Here is a 22,295-nt window from a genome sequence, read left to right on the forward strand (position 1 = left end):
TATATAAGTGCAGAAGGCCAAAGTGAGTGGGATCTCTGTGTGGAAGCATTGGCTGTGTGGGGGACACTTGCCTACAGCCCAGGCGGGAGTGGAGATAAGACTAACTTGTGCAGTGTTCAGTCTTTCATAATCAGATGATGATGAGCATGTTGAGGTTAAGCATGACCAAAGATGTGAAGTGTTGCATTGTGTGGATTCATAGAGACACGAACGCGGGTGTCCTGAATTTCCATTGCGCCAGTCAACTAAAATAGCAGTTGTACTATCCTGAGAGTAAGCATGTTGTCTTTCCCTGTACAGGTGGAGGAGAGGGCAGACAGAGACTTCCTAGAAAAGGTACTTCTTTTCCGTCTTCTGGATCAGAACCTCCTGTTTGCCTTCACTGTGTTAAAGATGAATTAGGGAGGCTGACGGTTTCTGTGAATGATTCAAGACCGTTTCCTTCCCAGGGTTCCAGGACCGCCTCGACCCTCTCGGCAGCCACTCTGGCCTCGCTGGGCGGGCCCTCCTCTCGCAGAGGCAGCTGTGACACTTCCATCTCAGTTGAAACCGAGGCCTCCATTCGAGATATAAAGGTAGAACCACAGTCGGGGTTCAAGTGATTGTGACCCCAGAGACCCTTCATAATAATGTATGTGTACTTTAGTGTGCCTCAGAGTCTGCGTAGTTACGTGTCTGCTTAACTCGTGCGTTTCATTTCCCCCTCGGACCTCTCAACCCTCCACCGTCCTCCATTCTGGCTCTGCCAGGACTCCCTGGTGGAGTCTGAGGAGAAGTTCCGGAAGGCCATGGTGTCAAACGCCCAACTGGACAACGAGAAGTCCAACCTCATGTACCAGGTGGATACCTTGAAGGAGTCACTCATCGAGCTGGAGGAACAGCTGGCGGAGTCCAAACGAGAGCATGCCGACAAGGTCAAGGACTTTGAGAGGGAGAGACACGCCCACAGTTTGCTGCAGCTCCAGTTTAATGAGATGAAAGAGACGCTGAAACAGAGTGAAGACCTGCTGACGGTAAGGACCGGCGTAAATCATCACCAAGACTTCCTGCTAACCACGATACAGTAATAAAAACTGTGCTTTCAGTAACTCTGAACATACAGAACACTAAAATCTGTCTAAACGAATACTACCATAATAATAAGATTGGTCGAAATTAGTACTAACGTAATACTAAATTGCATGATACGCTATCTTGCTGTACATGTCGCGGTTCTATTTCCCGGGGCCTACTCTTGTTTATCTTCCCTCCTTTCTCCTTCCTCTACCATCTTGCTTTCGTGCCATGGTCAGGAGGTGGGTCAGCTCCGTCTCAAACGAGACAGCTGTGTTAGGGAGATCTCTGACCTCCAGGAGACCCTCGGATGGAAGGAGAAAAAGATCCGGGTACGCTTGCGAAATAGATGGTCAAATCACAGCGGCATCATTGCACCAGGAAGTTATACAGGAAGAGCTTTTATTTCTTACTTTGCTACTCCAGCTTAACACTAGAAAACTAACCTAGACATTTTAACTGTATGTCCTTTTTACTTCACTGCTTCTTTCTTCCTTTACCAACTGGGTTTCTCCTTTCCTTCTTTTCCCTCCTGCTTGGCTATGGGTCAGGCGTTAGAGAGGCAGAGGGAATTCTCGGACGCCGGGGTCTGGGATGAGCGTGATAAGCTCAGGGATCAGGTTGTCCACCTCAAAGATGCGCTGAAGGTATGCAGTCAGCACCACAAATGACTGCTGACTGAAGGTCCCCTGCTAATGAGTTCGAAGAGGCCACAGTGTACATGACAGCAAACAGACAAATGACCTTCTGAAAGACTTAACCATTCTCTCCCAATCAGAAACATGGGATAGCGCTGTCACCAGAAGTAACCACCAATGGGGATGCGGGACAGATGATGGACGAGCCCTTCAGTGCAGACTACGCTGCCCTGTTGTCGGATGAGTCTCAGCCGTCTCACGCTGGGGAGAGCGTGCTTGGTAAGAAAACAATCCATGGGCACAACTGCTCATATCTGATCTCTGCTTTATTTTCTATTGTCCTTCTTTTAATTGTCTTGAACTTTATGGTGCAATCAATGTCTGTGTGGTCTTTTAGAGTTCAGATTAATCTCTGGTTGGGAATGGCAGCATGAGGGGGTGGCAGGTATTGTAGTTGTTAGAACATCTATATCTAATGTTGAAAAATATCTTCTTCTGTCCCTGAGCAAAGTAGCTCACACTAATTGCCCCCAGAGCACTCATCGTGGCGAGATCCTCTCCAATGCAGAGGTGTTAGGTTAAGAGGAAACTATATTTAGGTTGGACTTTTGTTCTGTTAACACCTATTTTTCCATTTCCTAATGATTGTGAAGAAATCTTGAGAATACTTCTTTCCACTGTAGCATTTAAATCTAGGATGGTGTACTTTTTAATTTCCAATTATCCTCATACTTGTTTTTAATCTGACTGAGTAATTTGTTGAGAACACATTCTTTTAATTTAGCCATGATCAAGATGGTGATCTTACCATCTTAAATTACATTCTAGTAGCTCAAAATAACCCCCCCCCCCCCCCCCCCCCCCCCAAAGCAATCATTGAATGTTCGTGTTTGAACTCCGACTTTGAAGAATGACCTGTTGTTGGTCCTCCAACTTATTCCCTTTGGTCCTTCAGGCAAAAAAACAGGAGAAGAGAGGCAGCTTGACCATGGAGAGCGGGGGACACCTGTGGGAGGTAGAATGCTGCAAGTGGCTGATAATTACTTTTGTGACCAGGACAGGACACTAGTAAAGGCAGAATGTTCAGCTGGCATGGACTCCTCCATCACATCCTGTGACCAGTCGTCCATTTCCAGTGAGGAGATATCTGACAAAATCAGACCAGACTGTACCTTGCAGTTTTGCGAGGCCCCAAGGGACAAGTTGTGTGACAACCAGTTTCTTCCGACTGTATCTACTACATTTGAAGGACCGGGAATATCCAGCCCAACTCTTAATCAAATCCCAAATGACCTTCCACGGGAGATCACCGAGAGATATGAACTGAGGGCTGAGGAAGTCATTACTGGATGTTCTGGAGATCAGTCACAGACCACCGAATCTGAGATGACGCAGATGTTTGAGAGGATTTCTGCATTTCTAGTGGAGGCAAAGACGAACCCAGGTCAGACCTCTCAGGGATCATTTAACGACACAGAACAAGTTGGACAGAATATCAAGATCGAGATTAAGTTTAAGATAAACAAACCTCTGGAGCATCAGTCAGATGTTTGCCAAGTAACAACCGAAGCTCCTGTTGAGTTGGCATCTACAATCTCTAATGAACTTTTAGCCTCTGAATGTCCTAGCGAGCATGGAATTAAGTCTGATCAGCTTTTAAAAGCAGGACAGAATTCTCTAGAATGTCCACAACCTGGTAATGAACAGTTCGGTATGGAAAACTCTTTAGGAATTACGCCAATTATTACAGACTCTGATGAAAAGAAAATATCTGACAGGGGCCAAGAGGCTGAGTCAAGTTCATTGGAGAACAACCTAAATCAGATTTGGCATGAATCTCTATGTGATGCCAAGGAAGATGAACCAAATACTCAAGAGCTTCAGTCAACCATCTCTGATAAAAAGGTATCACCTTTCAAAACCGACGAGCAAAAGATTAAATTAAACAAACTACTGATCCCTGATTTACCAGCAAGGTTGCAGCAGACCGAACAGGGGAAGGATTTAACAAGTTCACCAACAGGGGAAGAAGATGGGCTCAACGACGGTCCCTCTGCTGGATATTTAGACAGTTGTGAAGACGTTGTTCTACTTGAGGAAGAGGTGGAAGCCAGTGAGGAAGTGGAGTCATTCGGCTCCTCATCTGAACCTGCAGAAGTTGGCCAAAAGATAGAACCAATACCCAGGCCATGCGGAGAACTGTGCACCCTCCGGTGGAAGCGGCACCAAAACTGGAGAGCGGTGTAGGACCGGGAGTGAAGGGAAAGGGCCAGGGCAAAGATATTTGCAAAACCTCATAGTTTCTAGCAACACAATCAGACTTGTACATCGGTGGTGCCCAAACTGTAGATGGTTATGTGATGCTTTGTAAAGTGCCTTGAATAAATGAATTGTTTTGAAGATTGTTTTGGTTTATTTTGTACTATTGTAAACTCTGGGATCTCTGGGTTCTAATATAGGCTAAAGGCAGAGAAAACACACACCTGGTTAGTTCAGTTGCTGGCTAGTGCAGTGTGATTGTACCTTGACATTGTACCTTGACAAAGACAGATTGACTGTCGGAACATTGGTATTAAATGATTCCATCATTTATAAAACCTTACAAACCTTGCCACATATGCATAGTGGTTAAATTGGGAGGTGGCAGGGCCCATGCTTCCAAGGGTCCAGGGCACTTTTACAGTGAAGTAAATGACAGGCTATTTTGGCTGTATTTACATAGTCTGAGCTCTAGGGCCCAATGAAGAAGATCATTTTATATACAGTAGTAAATAGATGTTTTATATCACATGAGCTCAGGCCACAATCTCTCTTAAACATAAAGGAAACAGCAGCGAGAGAAAAAGTTATTAGAGGCCTACATTGTTCATTCTTTTTATTTCTGTATCTTCTAGCTAGCGTGTGATGGTTTGTGCTGGTAGGCAAAGCTGTCCACAGAATAGGACAAAAAAAAAGAAAATGTGTATTACCTGTTGATTCACTGATTTGATCTTCAGATATTTTTTGTAGGGAGAATTTCATAACCAAAGATGGCGGGCCTCCGCCATACCATATCATACTCTTTGGCAATAGGTGCCGGGGCAGAACCCAAGCGGCCCTCGGCCCAATGCAACCCCTGCTTAAGCAGGATTGTAATATAGAATTATATTGCAGAACAACAATTCTTTATAATTTATGTCAGGTTTTCACAAACAATATAACAATTACATGATTTAATATAATTTCTTGCTGCTTCTAAGAGACATAAGTAGGAGAATATACCAGCATCCCAGTCCTACAGTGGGGCAAAAAAGTATTTAGTCAGCCACCAATTGTGCAAGTTCTCCCACTTAAAAAAACTCCACTATGGCCAAGACCAAAGAGCTGTCAAAAGACAACAGAAACAAAATTGTAGACCTGCACCAGGCTGGGAAGACTGAATCTGCAATAGGTATTGGTGTGAAGAAATCAACTGTGGGAGCAATTATAAGAAAATGGAAGACATACAAGACCACTGATAATCTCCCTCAATCCGGGGCTCCACGCAAGATCTCACCCCGTGGGGTCAAAATGATCACAAGAACGGTAAGCAAAAATCCCAGAACCACACAGGGGGACCTAGTGAATGACCTGCAGAGAGCTGGGACCAAAGTAACAAAGGATACCATCAGAAACGCACTACACCGTCAGGGACTCAAATCCTGCAGTGCCTGACGTGTCCCCCTGCTTAAGCTAGTACATGTCCAGGCCCGTCTGAGGTTTGCTAGAGAGCATTTGGATGGTCCAGAAGAGGATTGGGAGAATGTCATATGGTCAGATGAAACCAAAATATAATTTTTTGGTAAAAACTCAACTCATCGGTTTGGAGGAGAAGAATGCTGAGTTGCATCCAAGAACACCATACCTACTGTGAAGCATGAGGGTGGAAACATCATGCTTTGGGGCTGTTTTTCTGCAAAGGGACCAGGATGACTGATCCGTGTAAAGGAAAGAATGAATGGGGCCATGTATCGTGATTGTTTTGTGTGAAAACCTCCTTCCATCAGCAAGGGCATTGAAGATGAAACGTGGCTGGGTCTTTCAGCATGACAATGATCCCAAACACACCGCCCAGGCAACGAATGAGTGGCTTCGTAAGAAGCATTTCAAGGTCCTGGAGTGGCCTAGCCAGTCACCAGATCTCAACCCCATAGAAAATCTTTGGAAGGAGTTGAAAGTCTGTGTTGCCCAGCGACAGCCCCAAAACATCACTGCTCTGGAGGAGATCTGCATGGAGGAATGGGCCAAAATACCAGCAACAGTGTGTGAAAACCTTGTGAAGACTTACAGAAAACGTTTGACCTCTGTCATTGCCAACAAAGTGTATATAACAAAGTATTGAGATTTAACTTTTGTTATTGACCAAATATTTATTTTCCACCATAATTTACCAATCAATTCTTAAAATCCTACAATGTGATTTTCCGGATTTCTTTTCTCATTTTGTCTCTCATAGTTGAAGTGTACTTATGATGAAAATTACAGGCCTCTCTCATCTTTTTAAGTGGGAGAACTTGCACAAATGGTGGCTAACTAAATACTTTTTTGCCCTGTATATATGCTGTATGTATCCCAGAGTATGTTATTGCCGCTAATTTGTATGTCAGCACTTTTAAACCCTCTCCATCCAGACTTGCTCTCCCTCCAAAATATTGCAGTGGTAAGCAACAGTGTTTAAATGCTTGGGTTATCAATCAACTTCCGATGAATCATTTAGGTGTTTTTTAAAAAGTGTATAAGCACAATTAATTTTGAAGTTTAATTCTGGGTAATTCAATACAATTGGTTGTATGCGTTTACAAAAATGTATATACAGATCAGAGAGAGTGAGAAAGAAAATCAAGCATGTCAGTTAATTAAGCTGTGTAGTCAATATTATGGTGGTTTATGCATCAACATTAACAACAGCCCTTGGGATATCATGCTGTTGATATAGTATCATCTATCTGTTTCTGAATGTACTCCTCTTTTTAAATGTATAAATTCAATGAATTTAGGTGATGATGATGATCAACAGTGTTGAATACAAAAACAATGCTCTGTCTTTGTATTTTTATTTCATAGTGTTTATTAAAAAGTAACCATTATGTTTCTATTGCAGAGCTCAGACTGAGGAAACTGGTGGATGAGAGGGAGTGTTTAGCAGACCAGGTAAAAAGGCTGAAGTCTCAGCTGGAGGGAAAACAAAGGAATGGATCGGACACTTTGTCTCCTGAGGACACACTAGAGAACGGCGTGGACACCAACATCCTTGACTTACAGAGTGAGTCACACATTGTTTACAGAAACAGATGTAGATTTTAATCGCCCTAGTTTTTAAGTACACTATTAAATAATCTGGTCTTGTGTGTGTGTGTGTGTGTAAAGTTTATGATGCGAGGATAATATACATCTTAATATATATCTTTTGGTACTTTTCATAACATTTATTTACAGGAGATGCCAACCGGCAAATCAGTGACCTAAAGTTCAAACTGGTCAAATCAGAGCAGGAAGTCACTGCTCTAGAACAGAATGTAAGTGCTCTTTAGTTCCTAGATGGAGCAGGATGTTCATTATATTTCCATGGATCCAATCAATCACATTCCTGGTGATTTGAATATCCTTCTTTTGTCAAATCTATGCTGACGCTTGTGTGACCATTTGCTACAATAGTTAAGGAAACAAAAGAATATCTAATTCTTCTCTCCTGACTCTTTCATTTTTGCCCGACCAACCACCCAGATCATTCGATTGGAGGGTCAAGTGACTCGCTACAAGTCAGCCTCTGAGAGTGCAGAAAAGGTAGAGGATGAGCTCAAAGTGGAGAAACGCAAACTTCAGAGAGAGGTAGGGTGCTACGATGTTGGTTTTGTTCAAATGACCAAAGAATCAAAGTCAACACCACCACTGAGCCATTCACTTTTATCTAGTATGCCAATCCCTTATAATCTGTGCCAGTTTGTAGCCTTAGTTGCAGTTTGTGTTTTAGTTGCCTCTCTCCTGAGATTAACTAATCTTTTTCTGTGGACTCTATAGCTGAGGTCAGCCCTGGACAGAATTGATGAGCTGGAGGCAAGTAACAGCCATCTTACCAAGCGCCTGGAGAAGATGAAGGCTAATCGGAGTGCTCTATTGGCCCAGCAGTGATACACTTCCTGTTTCTCATGTCAATGACAGGAGAGGAAGCAAGAGATCCCACTCCCTAATTTTCTTCTGGTTTTGATGTTAGATGTGAGCTAAGCAGACTAGACCCAGCTACTATTGGTTGGGTATCTATGGGAGAAGCACCGCGTTAGGAATTATTTTCTCCAAAGGTGACCTCTCAATTGATCCATTATCTTTGGTTTTTGTACATCTTAACTTCCCTGTGACTTTTCAACTTTAATCTATGAGACATTGGAATAACAGACTATTCAAACCAAGCAAAGGACTTGCTGGAGCATCAGCTTCAAGTTAACATATCCATTCACATTGGAATCACAGATGAATTCACCATGTTGGGTTCTTCCTCCTCATCTGTACAAGAAGAGCAGTCCAGTGATTCACCAAGAAAGACAGAGAAACAAAGGCCCTCTGAACACTTGTTGCTGTCCGCCAGTCCTTCACTATCATCTGAAGAGGGAATATCCTGCACCATCGGACAGCTAAGAGGACCTATCCTCCTACAATATACTAGCTCTTATGTTACACATCTCGCCAACCATGAATGGATCTGTTCTCTATAACACCTGGCACTCGCTTTGGCACTTGGGTTTGCAGTCCGCTCAAGCCAGCTTAATCCATCCACATGAATCTAAGACTAAAATGTCTGCTAAAATGTGTGCTTCGTGCCGGAAGATTTTCTTTTTATACATATTTTGATGTGAAAATGCACTTCTGCATCCTCCTGTCCCCCGAGCCAAAACTCTAAAGTTAATGTTTAAAGTAATGCCTGTTTATTTTTGTTATGTATGTTGATTTCTTTATAGGTATGTAACTATTGTACATTAGAAGGGTGAAAACCCAATTGGCACAACAATATTCTGGAACATTCTGAAAAACTCATGTCATTTATGTGGCACGTGATGGAATGTTAATGGCACTTCGGGATAAATATCACCAGCTTTTAATGTCTGATATACTATGCCCTTTGAGCAAATAGAAACAATCATTGGGGAACGGCAACTCAAACAATCAGTTAAATGTACTTTTACTGCAATAGGTTACTTTTGAATGTATTACATCGGCTGTGACGGTAACACTAAGGTTCTCACAGCCTGACAATACAAGCACTCATGCTGGGGGGAAAAAAAAAAGGTCAAATGTGTTGAAACAATGAAGGAAGCATTTCCTTTTCATCCTGCTTCTCAGCGTTAGGCGTGTCATGTCTTGTGGAGCCGGAACATGACCCTGGGGTTACGACAGGGGAGAAAGGGTATGTTGTTTATATGTCCCCACCCACAGTCTACTTCCGTCAGGCGAGTTAATGCGTTTCTGTTTATAATGCTTTAAAAAAACACATTGGGGTGGTCCATGAAGGTAGCTATTACGAACATTTAGCAATACTGAAACATTTATTTTGGGAAAGGTAAGGCTGTACAGTCCTTGCTTTACTTGATATATAAATGTTTGGTCTTTATGATGGCATTGACAAGCACTTGATTAAAGTCATGCAACAACCCTGCTCCTAGCGAGTCATTTGTGTAATATCTCAAATAAATCCAGGATTTTTTCTGGCAACCAGTGGGGGGGAAACTCATGTGGAAAGTATTTGTGACATGACATAAGGAATGCACGTTTCCATATCCTTGTCAGCCAAGATGGCTTGACGCAAAAGCTCTTTCCTACAGTATCCAACTGTTCCCCAGCTTCCAGACCATACCAGCAGTAATTGTGAGGAGAGCACCAATGGAAACAGGCTCAGTTAATTTATTAGTGGCGCTGACACAGCCTTCATTATCAGTGATTTCTTCACTAAGTAAGTACTGTAATGACGTCTTAGGCACCCAAAGTCTAACTAAAGCTATTTATTTGATTACTAAGTGTTTATTTGTAAAATGACATATATATTATATACATATGGTAGCAGCAGTGTATATTTTAACAAATAAACACTGACTACTCAAATCAATTTGAGTAGTCGTGAGTAGCTGCGATACGAAAGTTGTCACTACAAAAAGGCTATCATACTTTTTGGAGGAAATATGCTAATTGTTGGAATAACAAATGTGTTTTTACATTTAACACAAACAGTAGTACTATTAACTTTACTGGATGTCCTATATTTACAAACCAAAAGTATGCAATTATTTCTAAACCAAGACCTGTCTTCATTCACGGTTAGAAGTTACATATTCAGTAGTCCCATTCAAGAAAAACTTTCCAATGTGATACCTCAGTGAAATTACCTTAGCATAACATTGGCCAGGCGGCCAGACCTAGCAGCTAAATTAAATCAAGCCACAACATTACAAATAGTGTGTTTTCCCCCTGTGTGAGTCCTCGTGATCGTTCCACTTACCATATTACATTAGATGAGTTTTCTCCCCTGTGTGAATCCTCACATCTTTCAAATTTTCACATTACAGTAGATACGTTTCTCCCCTGTGTGAGCTTTTTCTAAATAGATTTTTTTTTAAGCAAACCGGTTTGCCTCTGTGGATACTCATATAAAAAAACGTTTGCCCAAATCTTGACAATATAAGCTCTTCTTGCCTGTGTTATGTCTTGAATGCAAATGTAGGTTTTCAATCTGAGTGGATGCCTTGCCGCAATCATGACAGCCTTTGAGTTTTGCCTTTGTGTGAATCCTCATATGACACTTCAAGCCTCCAAAATATGTAAAACCTCTGCCACAAACCTGACAGTGATGCAGATTCAACCTTGTGTGAATCCTCATATGAGAATCCAATTAAATATTTGCCACATTCATCACAGTTTTTCGCCTGAATGGCCCGGATTTTATGAGAATACAACCTTCCAATATGAGCGAAACGTTAACCACAATCACTACAGCAAAACTGTTTCGCTCCCTGTTCTGTGTGCCTCCACTTACGAACTTTCAGTTTGTGAGGGGTGAGGTTGATACAGCCAGTTTCCAACCCCGCTAAATGGATTAGAAAGTCTTCATCCACCTGGATAATCTGGATTTCCTCCTGTTCCTCTTTAATCCGAGTGGTATTCCAGTCATCTTGCACCAGCGACTCTTCTCCTGTTTTACCGGAAAAAACTCCTCAACAGACAATTAACTTTTCAAAAGTGGGAAGAAGAAAACATATAAATATGTTTCTGATTAGATGGTGGTGCAGATGCTTTTAATTTGCTGTAACAAGTGAAATCAGAATAGGAAAGCCCTCATTCCAGATTTCACGCTTGGTGCTCTGAAGACTTATTGGCACACTTGGAAAAGATTACCTATGAAAAAAATAGATATCTTATCATCTTGATCTGAGACTCAAAATACAAAAGAAATCAAACCTTTGAGGAAAATGGTAATAATAAAAAAACAAATTCTACATTAATATTTATGTCTATCAATATAAAAACATGTCTTCTTTCAAATCAATAAACTAGGAGGTTTGATGCTATTTAGCTGTCAGTCATTGTATATGAAACTGTATATGACAGGTATGACATCACATCACTTTTGACTGCCCCAATTGCGTCAGTTATCAGTTCATACAGTTAGGTCCGGAAATATTTGGACACACATCATTTTTATAATTTTGGCTCTGTACACCACCACAATGGATTTGAAACGAAACAACCAAGATGCAATTGAAGTTCAGACTTTCAGCTTTAATTCAAGGGGTTGAACAAAAATATTGTATTAAACGTTTAGGAATTGCACCCATTTTCATACACAGTCCCCTTATTTCAGGGGCTCAAATATAATTGGACAAATTAACACAATCCTAAATAAAATATAAATGTTTAATACTTTGTAGAGAATCCTTTGCAGACGATGACACTTTGAAATCTGGAAGGCATGGACATCACCAAATGTTGGGTTTCCTCCTTTGTGATGCTTTGCCAGGCCTTTACTGCTGCTGTCTTCAATAGTTTTTTGTTTGTGGGTTTTTACTGCCTTAAGTTTTGTCAGCAAGTGAAATGCATGCTTGATCGGGTGGAGATCGGGTTCGCCATTGCAAAATATTTCACTTATTTGCCTTAAAAAACTTCTGGGTTGCTTTCGCAGTATGTTTTGGGACATTGTCCATCTGTAAAGATGGACATCGTCCAAGCAACTTTGCTGAATTTGGCTGAATCTGAGCAGACAATATATCCATATACACTTCGGAATTAATCCTTCTGTCACATTATTAATAAACACTAATGACCCAGTGCCATTGGAAGCCATGCATGCCCATGCAATAACACTGCCTCCCCCGTGTTTTACAGATGATGTGGTATGCTTTGGATCATGAGCCTTACTTCTCCAAGCCAATACTTTTTTCTTCCCATCATTCTAGTACAGGTTGATCTTAGTTTTATTTGTCCAAAGAATGCGGTTCCAGAACTGGGCTGGCTTTTTTAGATGTTAGAAGTCTAATCTGGCCTTTCTATTCTTGAGGCTTTTGAATTGTTTGCATCTTGTAGTGAACCCTCTGTATTTGCTCTTGTGAAGTCTTCTCTTTATGGTAGACTTGGATTATGATATGCCTACCTCCTGGAGAGTGTTCTTCAATTGGTTGGATGTTGTAAAGGTTTTTTTTTTTACCATTGAAAGGATCCTACGATCATCCACCACAGTTGTCTTCCATGGACGTCCAGGCCTTTTTGTGTTGCAGAGCTCACCAGTGCATTCTATTTTTATCAGAATGTACTAAACTGTTGATTTGGCCACTCTGAATGTTCCTGCTATCTCTTTGATGGATTTTATTTTTTTTGCAGCCTGAGGATGTTCGGTTTCATTAGCGTTGGGAGCTCCTTTGACGGCATGTTGTGGGGTCACAGCAATAACTTCAAATGCGAATAACACACCTGGAATCAACTCCAGACCTTTCACCTGCTTAACTGATGAAGAAATAATGAAGGAATAGCCCACACCTGTCCATGAAACAGCTTTTGAGTTAACTGTCCAATTACTTTTGGTCCCTTGAAATAGAGGGGGCTACATATTAGCAAGATGTAATTCCTAATCCCTTCCTCCAATCTGGATGTGAATACCCTCAAAATAAAGCTGAGAGACTACACTTTAAACCAATATTAATAATAATTATTATTATTTAACTGTAACTTGAATACATTTTGGCAAACAGACAAAATAAAACTTGTGTCAGACTAAATGAGCCATCTTTGGGGTTTTCTGACATATTGCAAATATTCATATTCATGGTATATTGGCCATATACCACACCCACATTATGGAAAAAATAAAAAATTAACTTTAAAGTCAGAATTCTGAGAATTAAGTCAGAATTCTGAGATTAAAGTCAGAATTGTGAGTTTCAAAGTCAGAATTCTGAGAATAAAGTCAGAACTCAAATAAAATTTTCACTAGTTGCCCTAATCCTCTTCCGTAATTTACAGATAGATATTTGTGCTAAATTTCAACCACGTTAATTGATAAAATTATCCCAAATCAAGCATTAATGCAATGAAAATAAACTGAAAAACAACTTCCTTATGTGGAAAATGGTATTACACCCCTACCTTCACCATCACTTAATACAGCCGTACTGTATGGTTCTGTGGCAAAAACATGGTAAGAACAAAGACCTATCCGATGCCTTCTGGGTGGGGTTAGGGAGCTATTTTACAGGCAACATAAAATCGTCCAGTCCAATTCACCCCAACTGCTGACTGAAGGATGCTCATAGAAATCTCTAAGAAACCCAAGATAACATTAAATGATATACACTCACCTAAAGGATTATTAGGAACACCTGTTCAATTTCTCATTAATGCAATTATCTAATCAACCAATCACATGGCAGTTGCTTCAATGCATTTAGGGGTGTGGTCCTGGTCAAGACAATCTCCTGAACTCCAAACTGAATGTCAGAATGGGAAAGAAAGGTGATTTAAGCAATTTTGAGCGTGGCATGGTTGTTGGTGCCAGACGGGCCGGTCTGAGTATTTCACAATCTGCTCAGTTACTGGGATTTTCACGCACAACCATTTCTAGGGTTCACAAAGAAAGGTGTGAAAAGGGAAAAACATCCAGTATGCGGCAGTCCTGTGGGTGAAAATGCCTTGTTGATGCCAGAGGTCAGAGGAGAATGGGCCGACTGATTCAAGCTGATAGAAGAGCAACTTTGACTGAAATAACCACTCGTCACAACTGAGGTATGCAGCAAAGCATTTGTGAAGCCACAACACGCACAACCTTGAGGCGGATGGACTACAACAGCAGAAGACCCCACCGGGTACCACTCATCTCTACTACAAATAGGAAAAAGAGGCTACAATTTGCACAAGCTCACCAAAATTGGACTGTTGAAGACTGGAAGAATGTTGCCTGGTCTGATGAGTCTCGATTTCTGTTGAGACATTCAGATGGTAGAGTCAGAATTTGGCGTAAACAGAATGAGAACATGGATCCATCATGTCTTGTTACCACTGTGCAGGCTGGTGGTGGTGGTGTAATGGTGTGGGGGACACTTTAGGCCCCTTAGTGCCAATTGGGCATCGTTTAAATGCCACGGCCTACCTGAGCATTGTTTCTGACCATGTCCATCCCTTTATGACCACCATGTATCCATCCTCTGATGGCTACTTCCAGCAGGATAATGCACCACTCAAATCATTTCAAATTGGTTTCTTGAACATGACAATGAGTTCACTGTACTGAAATGGCCCCCACAGTCACCAGATCTCAACCCAATAGAGCATCTTTGGGATGTGGTGGAATGGGAGCTTCATGCCCTGGATGTACATGAAGCTCCAATCAACTGCAAGATGCTATCCTATCAATATGGGCCAACATTTCTAAAGAATGCTTTCAGCACCTTGTTGAATCAATGCCACGTAGAATTAAGGCAGTTCTGAAGGCGAAATAAAAAAATGAATATCAATACACCACTTACGTTTGCCAGACAACACCTGGGTAAATACCAGAACTACTTGGAAATTTTGCTCTGGACAGATGAGTCAAAGGTAGAGTTGTTTTTACGTTATGTGAGATCCGTGTTTGGTGAAAACAAAACTGAACAGAAGTAACTCATACCAACGGTAAAGCATGTAGGTGGTGGCATTATGGTTTGGGTTGCTTTGCTGCCTCAGGGCCTGGCCAATTGGCCATCATTGAGTCAAACATCCATTACATAATTGACCATGAGGAGAATATGAGGCCATATATCACAAATCTGAACTGAACATGAATCTTGCAACAGGACCATGATCCAAAACACAGAAGCAAGGCTACCACATAAAAAGAAGAAATGTAGGGTATGATTAGATTAGAATCAACTATATGGTTATTGAACAGTACAAGTACAGTACAAACAAAAGCAGTTAGAATCTAACCAGAAGTGCAGATAGAAGAGGGCAGAAAATTTAATAAATGTATTAAGTATGTTACTGACATATATATGTGCAACGAAGGCAAGACCTTGGTCAGCTGCCCAGCACATGCTCTGAGCACACAGCTTTAATGACTGGATCTTTGTTGTCCCTGTTGAAGCAAGCGTAGAACCTGTTAAACTAAAAACTTGCATTGGCCGGGAATCGAACCCGGGTCAACTGCTTGGAAGGCAGCTATGCTCACCACTATACCACCAATGCGTATTTCTAGGTAGTCAAAAGCAAATCTGAATCCTATTGAAATGCAGTGGGAGGGACCTTTGGCCAGCTGTGCGTGAAAGAAAATCTCAGTAATCGTTGTACAAAACAAAATAAAAAATATATAATAATTTTTTTGAACCTTTCATTCCGTAGAATCCGTTCCACAATCTAATAAATATTAATGCGAACGGAATTAACCAACAATTCACTTCCGGGTCGCATTTTTTAAATTATGTTGTGCATATTTTCTTCATTTGCTGAACTGGACTCTTATTTTGAATTATTTTAAAAAAACGTGACCTAAAATTGCTGGTTCCTGTATGCGTAACACAGCTGGAACAATAATAATGGCAGAAGCTGTACATGAAGAGCCTGCGCGGATTGGAGGTGGGAAACTTACCGACACGGAGATAGAGAATAACAAAAATAACACGGTAATAACGCTGTCTTTAATAGATTCAGTCTCTGTGTGAAAATGTTCTTTTAACAAACGAACTCGTGGCCTTTTTTCCACGTAAAAACCTGGATGGATTGGTACCAAGGCATTACGTCCAGTGTCGATCGTAGAGCAACGATGCAGCGGTCAAACATCAGGCAGAACGACGATACGTTGCTACCATGCGATGTTGTGATTATACCATACAACTTATAATTGCTACGAACATAAAAAACAAAAAACTAGCTAACCAATTTAATCGGTCCTTCGTAGCCCTAAGATACACTATACATTATTGTTGCACTAGCAGTATCCAAAGAATGACACACGTAATCATGAGACTTGGACGTTTTCTAATATGTCTCATTGTCGCAAAGGTACTATTCTGTTCCTATTTTACCATTGATATTTTCAGTAATTAATGCCCCTGTCACATGCTTTATAATGTTTGACCAGATGGTGGAGCAAAGTTCCACTCTACTGCGCAGACTGGAGATCAGTGTGGCGGAGGCAGAAAAAAGAACTGGGAAAAACACAGTGAATATGCAAGAGACATTCACTGTGTACCTCATAGAAACTCGGTGAGAGATTTGAACCTTTTAGAAAATTTGGAATTCCTTGGTTTTCCAGAAATCTTGTTTGGGTAATTCCAGATGTTATGCTTATATTCCTTCCTCATTAGGACAATCATCTATCCTGTATTTTAGTAAACCAAGAAAGTTTTTGGAAGTTCTAACATATATATATTTTTTTCAGACCCATAGATGCTATCACTGATGGCCACAACCCAGCCCCAGACTCTCTCTGGAGGAGATACAGTGAATTTGAGCTTCTTCGTAACTATTTGTTGGTAACCTATCCATTTATCGTGGTGCCACCTTTACCAGAAAAGAGGGTAAGTCCAGTTCCAACCTGATGGCCACATCTATACCTAGTCCACAAGTTTCACAGTTTGCAGGGTCTGGGCTTAAATAACCTAAATTCAGTAAAGTAGAATATTATATATTTAGGCATTAATGCTCTAGGGGGTATTGTATATGGCAAAAATATCACAGCTAAAGGCTCCACTTTTAGATATGACGTATGAGTGCATGAAAACAGTACTTAGCCTGCCATATACCATAAACCCATGGTGCTTTATTTACACCATGAAGTGGTTTCCAATGCAATTTGAGCAGATAAATATAGAACATTTTGTTATACGCCTGGCATGCCGTTTTATATGCCACTGCTTTCAGACAAAGAGCATTCAGCATTTAAACAAGTAGTATGAATCCAGAAAGATGATTAGCTGAAATCCCTGGTGTATGACACAGTAAACCACAGGTAGGACACCACATCCCTTTTTACTGTTCGGGGGTTATGGCTACGTGAGACAAATGTTTAATAACGGTTGTCTCTTTTCTACAGGCCGAGTTTGTTTGGCACAAGCTGTCCGCTGACAACCTGGACCCAGACTTCGTGGAGAGACGCAGGGTTGGCCTGGAGAACTTCCTACTTCGCGTGGCTTCACATTCCGTTCTATCCAATGACAAGATCCTATACCACTTTCTGACCGAGGTAGGATGGTCTGTCAGCTTCCTGTTTTGTATATATTCCAGATACATTTTTTTTACACAACTCTTTCACTTTCTCATATCCAGGAACATGAGTGGAAAGAAGTGGTTTATGAGACAGGGTTTCAAGCCAAGGTAGTGTAGTGGTAGTTACTACCACTTTATATATTATTTAGAACCAAAAGGTGTGAAATTGGTTGTTTAATTTCTAATTGCATTTGAATCCAATTGTATTTGCATTTTTTTCCCAGGCAGACTCCAGGATTAAAGCTCTTAGTGCAACCTTCAGGGTGAAGAACCCTGACAAGTAAGTCCCACTTTCCCTCGTACAAATAAGAGCCGTGAGAGGCCTTGTGTTACACATGTATCACAGACATTTTACTGACATGCATCTTAACTGACATTGTGCTGACTTAGTTTTGTACCATTGAAATGTTGTGGCTGTTTTCCCTCTTCTGTCCAGGCGGTTCACAGAGATGAGACACTACAGCGATGAGCTTCAATCAATCACCTCCCAACTCCTCAGAGTCAGAGCGGTAAGTCACAGGTCTATCGTTATTGTTACATAACCCTCTTAATTTTTCATTACCGTGCAAATTGAAAATAATTAGGCTAGCTTTTTTTCACCAAAACACATATTGAAGAACATGGGAATGTGTTCTTAAAATAGTTCTCACCTACAGCTCTGGAAAAACATTAAGAGACCACTGTACCTTTTTCTTTCCTTTCCAAAAAAGTTGAAGGGGAATGTTTTGAGTGAGAAACAGAAGCGTTCAATTTGCAGTGGTCTCTTAATTTTAACCCTTCTGTTCCTCACTCAAAACCTTCCTTTTTGACTTTTTTGGACAGGAAAGAAAAAAGGTGCAGTGGTCCCTTAATTCTTTTCAGAGCTGTATTATTGTCCTTTTAACACATCGCTGGTCTTTCTCCAGAGAGTGGCAGACAGGCTGTACGGTGTGTACAAAGTCCATGGGAATTATGGAAGAGTGTTCAGGTGAGAAAAATTATCCCGATGATGTATTGTAACATTCACGCAAGATGTTGTGATTTATTGTTTGGGGGGGGTTGTTTGGATTAATTGACCCGACTGTTTCCCAGTGAGTGGAGTGCCATTGAGAAGGAGATGGGAGATGGACTTCAGAGTGCCGGGCATCATATGGATGCGTAAGTAATCTGTCAAGTCTCAGATGAAAACAGGAATTATATTATTGTGATGGTGATGAGCGTTAACTTCTTTTCAAAAGATGTGGCGCTTGGTATCAGGCCTAACAGTTCAATTTCTCATCAGACCAGATAATCTTTGTCCACATTCCTTTAAGTGCTGTTTGGCAAACTTCAGGTGGCATATCCTATGCCTTTTACTCCAGAGTGCATTCCTTCTAGCAACTCTAACATAGAGGTCTGATTCCAGTCAAGTTCTAGAGACAAGGACACAGAATGTGTAAGAGCTGAATTTGGAGTGTCATGACCAGAGGATCTGAAAAGAATTATTTATATGAGTTAGGTTTTTTTGTTTCTCCATAAATTCACAGACATGACTAAAAACCAAATTCTTGCCTCAGAAACAGGTATTGTGTGTGTACACTGAGTGCAAACCTGTGCTTAGCCGTCTATGCAGGTTGCCAACAGCAAGCTTTCATCTTGCCTACAGGTACGCTGCCTCAGTGGACGACATCTTGGAGGAAGAGGAGCACTACGCAGACCAACTGAAGGAATACCTTTTCTATGCTGAAGCCTTAAGGTTGGTCTTGTTGCACATTATGGCTAATCAGTCAAAGAATCAACCGATCAACCAGTGAATCGACCAACCATCCAGTCACTCAACGCACTAGCCGATGAATCAGTCATGTTTTTTTAAAAGATCCCTTCGTCGTATAGGGCCATGCAATAAGGTTTACGGAGTCTAAATGGACCCGGTGAATCTGGTGAGCCGTGGTAAAGCTGCTGCTTTGTTCCCACAGGGCGGTGTGCAGGAAACACGAGTTGATCCAGTATGAGCTGGAGACGGCCTCCTCGGACCTCGTTTCTAAGAAGCATCAGCGGGAAGAGCTGGCCACCGGGGTATTTAGTCGCCATACAAGCCTATGGCCTCCGGGCCACGGATATTGCCTGTATAGTCTACTGTTCATCCTATAGAGGGCCATAATTAAGGTGATCGTCGGCTGGGCAACCTAGTGGTCCAGAGCATTGGGCAGGTAGAAGCAAGATCGCTGGTTCCAATCTCTGTACCGACAAGTTGAAATCCCCTGACGTCCTTTCCCTAAGCAAGTCAGTTAATACTAACTGCTCCCAGGTTGTTTCTGTAAATAAGAATGTGTTCTTAGCATGCTTACTTGGGGTTAGGAAAGTTCTTGTCTTTCCAGTGTTGGTCCCAAGAGCATTTGCAAGGCCAAGATGTTCTTTTAGTGCAGTTCGCCTACCCTTTTACAATCACCCAAAATAAGGACACGCCGTTCCATTGCACGCAGTACATATTGACGAGAAACACACCGATGTTAAAGCCTTACCCGACTGGGCCAGTAGGGCTGGGATCAATTACGTGTACTTTGAGAATTGGCCCTAACCTTGACTACCAGACCAGCAAATCCATCCTCTCTCCGTTTGCCCTCAGATGGTACGGACGTTCTCCTTCAAAGGGATGACCAACAAGCTGTTCGGTCAGGAGGCCCCGGAGCAGAGGGAGGCCAGGCTCGGTCTTCTGGAGGAGCAGATAGTCGAGGGCGAGGAGACCGTCAAAGAGAAAACGTCTGAGTGCCAGTAAGTCCCTCCCTGGTTAGCACGCAACCCAACATATGTTGAAAGTAAATCAGTAAAAGCATGGAACACTTAAGATAACCTTAATCTAGGAACACTTATGTGGAAAAGTACTGTCAGTTTGTTTTATCGTTTATTATTATAAATTACTGTCACTGTTAATTGTCATTTAAGGCTTAGAATGAGGGAGCGGTTCGTGCGTGTGCTGTATCTGTACGGAGAACTTTACATAAGTTGTGTGTCTGTTCAGGGAGTATGTAAAGGACGCGTGGGTGGACATACAGCGTTTCAAAGAGCAGAAGGACCGGGATCTAAGGGAGGCTCTGGTCAGCTACGCAGTCATGCAGATCAGCATGTGTAAGAAGGTAAGTTGCAGTCTGGCAGAGGTCTGGAAGTGCACATCAGGCTTCGGAAAACACTAGAGCTAGCAGAGCTACCAGTTATATGATTGGATTTCAGCAATCAGATTGAATGTGTTGCGCAACCGCCACAATCCCATCAAATAGCTTTTGAAAAACTGGAACCCAGACTGATCCAGTAATAGACAGTGTTTAGTTTTTCTACTGTCAGTCATATTAATTACGAAACAAAAAAAAGAGAATTGAGTGAAAGATAGTGTTACAACCTGGATGTTTTTCTAGCTTGATATTTTTTCTGCAGAATGCCCTATGGAACATGACCCAGCTTGTTAAATTTGTATTTATTTTTTCATTGATAACCCCTAGTTTGATTGCTGGGTTTCATATTCTTCTTCTGGTCTGTGAAGGGCATTCAAGTGTGGACCAATGCTAAGGAATGTTTCCAAAAGATGTGAGTTGGGCGGGACCAAGGATCAGCAACAACCCCTTCAACGAACCTCAGACAGGAACAGAACCACTTTTTTCATAGCAGCTTGCCCCCCTTGAGGTTAATAAAGGCTGGAGTGCATTTATTGGGCTACAGCTCAATGATCAGTCCAATAATGGCCTATTTTCACGTCTCCATTTTCCTTAGTAAGGAGGAAAGACAATGAAGACATTCCGGGCATTAAGATGCTGTCTGTTTTACGACATAACACACATATCCCCCTCTGTTTACTTTTTAAGAGAATGTTTCTGTATGAGCGGGATAAAAGTTGCATGGTGAGAGACTGGTGTCGTTAACTTAGTTCACCTGTAAGCGAACTGAACTGGAATTTAAACCAAATGATTTGTCAAAGGATTTGCCTTTTCACTCGAATTTCAGGTATTAAAGCACATTGTCCAAAAAATGTATTTAGGAATAATATACTTGTCTGTAAATATATTATCTGCAGTGAACACTAACCTAATGTTGTTTGACGACAAATATTAAAGGAGCAATGTGGAAAACGTATTCTAAGTTCTGTAAAAGCTTGGTGAACAAGCTGCAACTGTTTGTCGGTGTGCTTAAGGAGATCCAATATAAAGTCCAATAGAATGTCTGCATTTTAGAATGCGCTTTTTGTAAGTACCCGAAATTATTTCAGGGGAAAATATTTTTAGCAAATAAATATCATTCCACTTTTTGATATTCAGAAACTCTACATGTTGCTCCTTTAATTTACTTATGTCAAATGATTTTGTAAAAGAAAAAGTCATGTTTACATTGTGTAAGTTGAATCATCTTATTTAGTCATCCTTAATTTATAAGAATTAACATTTAGGCATTAACTTCGGTTTGTTCAGCTGGAATTATGGTTTTAAATAAAACAATATATTGTCTTCTACTTGTCTTCAACTAATTTATGTGTACATTTACAACAGGTGTTAGAAAACCAGGATGTGGCTGCTGCCCTTTCAGTGTCACGTATGGTTTACTTCGCCACGTCCACAAAATGAGAGCGAAAAAAACACATTTCTGTCTGTTCTGTAACAATGCATCACAAACAGGTCTGTCACATAACTAATGCTCCAGAACTAAACGCTTCCAGCCACATGACTAGCCACCCTCACGGCTAGTCCTAACAACACACTATTTCCTTAGATCTATAATCTGATAGCATCTCCTGTACGTTGAGAGCACGCTGACAGATGTGCTCTTTTTATACCAAGTGCTTACCTCTTCCTGCATTGGAGACGGCAAACTCCCCCCAAATGGGATTAAATGCAAGAAAATAGACTGAATGGACTAGTTTTATTTGTTCTATTTCTA

General features: G+C 41.3%; 2 protein-coding genes and 1 non-coding gene across 12 annotated transcripts in view; 2 read left to right on the forward strand and 1 right to left on the reverse strand.

Moving 5' to 3' along the window:
* The window catches only part of lrrfip1b (leucine rich repeat (in FLII) interacting protein 1b), a 28,899-nt gene extending 19,545 nt beyond the window's left edge, over positions 1–9,354 (forward strand). For 8 of the 10 annotated variants that reach the window (XM_020042448.2, XM_020042452.2, XM_020042449.2 and 5 more), the window contains 7 exons: positions 301–336; positions 450–575; positions 750–1,013; positions 1,293–1,385; positions 1,605–1,700; positions 1,832–1,970; positions 2,647–4,091. In XM_020042448.2, the coding sequence (XP_019898007.2) occupies positions 301–336; positions 450–575; positions 750–1,013; positions 1,293–1,385; positions 1,605–1,700; positions 1,832–1,970; positions 2,647–3,938 (2,046 nt within the window). In that variant the 3' untranslated portion in view covers positions 3,939–4,091. Of the gene's footprint in view, positions 1–300; positions 337–449; positions 576–749; positions 1,014–1,292; positions 1,386–1,604; positions 1,701–1,831; positions 1,971–2,646; positions 4,092–6,810; positions 6,973–7,145; positions 7,226–7,433; positions 7,539–7,727 lie in introns of those variants that run through there. The other 2 variants (XM_020042454.2, XM_020042451.2) reach the window with 2 other exon arrangements.
* A 5,972-nt stretch (positions 9,355–15,326) lies between these two features.
* Positions 15,327–15,398, reverse strand: trnag-ucc. The gene has a single exon. It is a non-coding gene; the product is annotated as a tRNA-Gly (tRNA).
* A 301-nt stretch (positions 15,399–15,699) lies between these two features.
* LOC105023132 (sorting nexin-4-like) lies at positions 15,700–21,839 on the forward strand. The gene is made up of 14 exons (XM_010892081.5): positions 15,700–15,832; positions 16,291–16,415; positions 16,591–16,729; positions 17,245–17,394; positions 17,478–17,525; positions 17,642–17,697; positions 17,854–17,926; positions 18,323–18,384; positions 18,489–18,554; positions 19,042–19,131; positions 19,352–19,451; positions 20,002–20,147; positions 20,395–20,509; positions 20,911–21,839. The coding sequence occupies exons 1-14, from the start codon at positions 15,719–15,721 to the stop codon at positions 20,956–20,958; spliced, it is 1,332 nt and encodes a 443-aa protein (XP_010890383.1). The 5' UTR covers positions 15,700–15,718; the 3' UTR covers positions 20,959–21,839.
* Positions 21,840–22,295: the final 456 nt, after the last annotated feature.

The sequence above is a fragment of the Esox lucius genome, chromosome 22 (genome assembly GCF_011004845.1).
Source record: "Esox lucius isolate fEsoLuc1 chromosome 22, fEsoLuc1.pri, whole genome shotgun sequence".
NCBI lineage: Eukaryota > Metazoa > Chordata > Actinopteri > Esociformes > Esocidae > Esox > Esox lucius.

Coding starts and splice junctions, on each gene's coding strand:
- LOC105023132 (XM_010892081.5), top strand. CDS start 15,719: ATGCGTAACACAGCTGGAACAATAATAATGGCAGAAGCTGTACATGAA. Junction 17,526..17,641: donor AGACAGGGTTTCAAGCCAAG/GTAGTGTAGTGG, acceptor TTTTTTTCCCAG/GCAGACTCCAGGATTAAAGC. Junction 20,148..20,394: donor GAGAAAACGTCTGAGTGCCA/GTAAGTCCCTCC, acceptor GTGTCTGTTCAG/GGAGTATGTAAAGGACGCGT.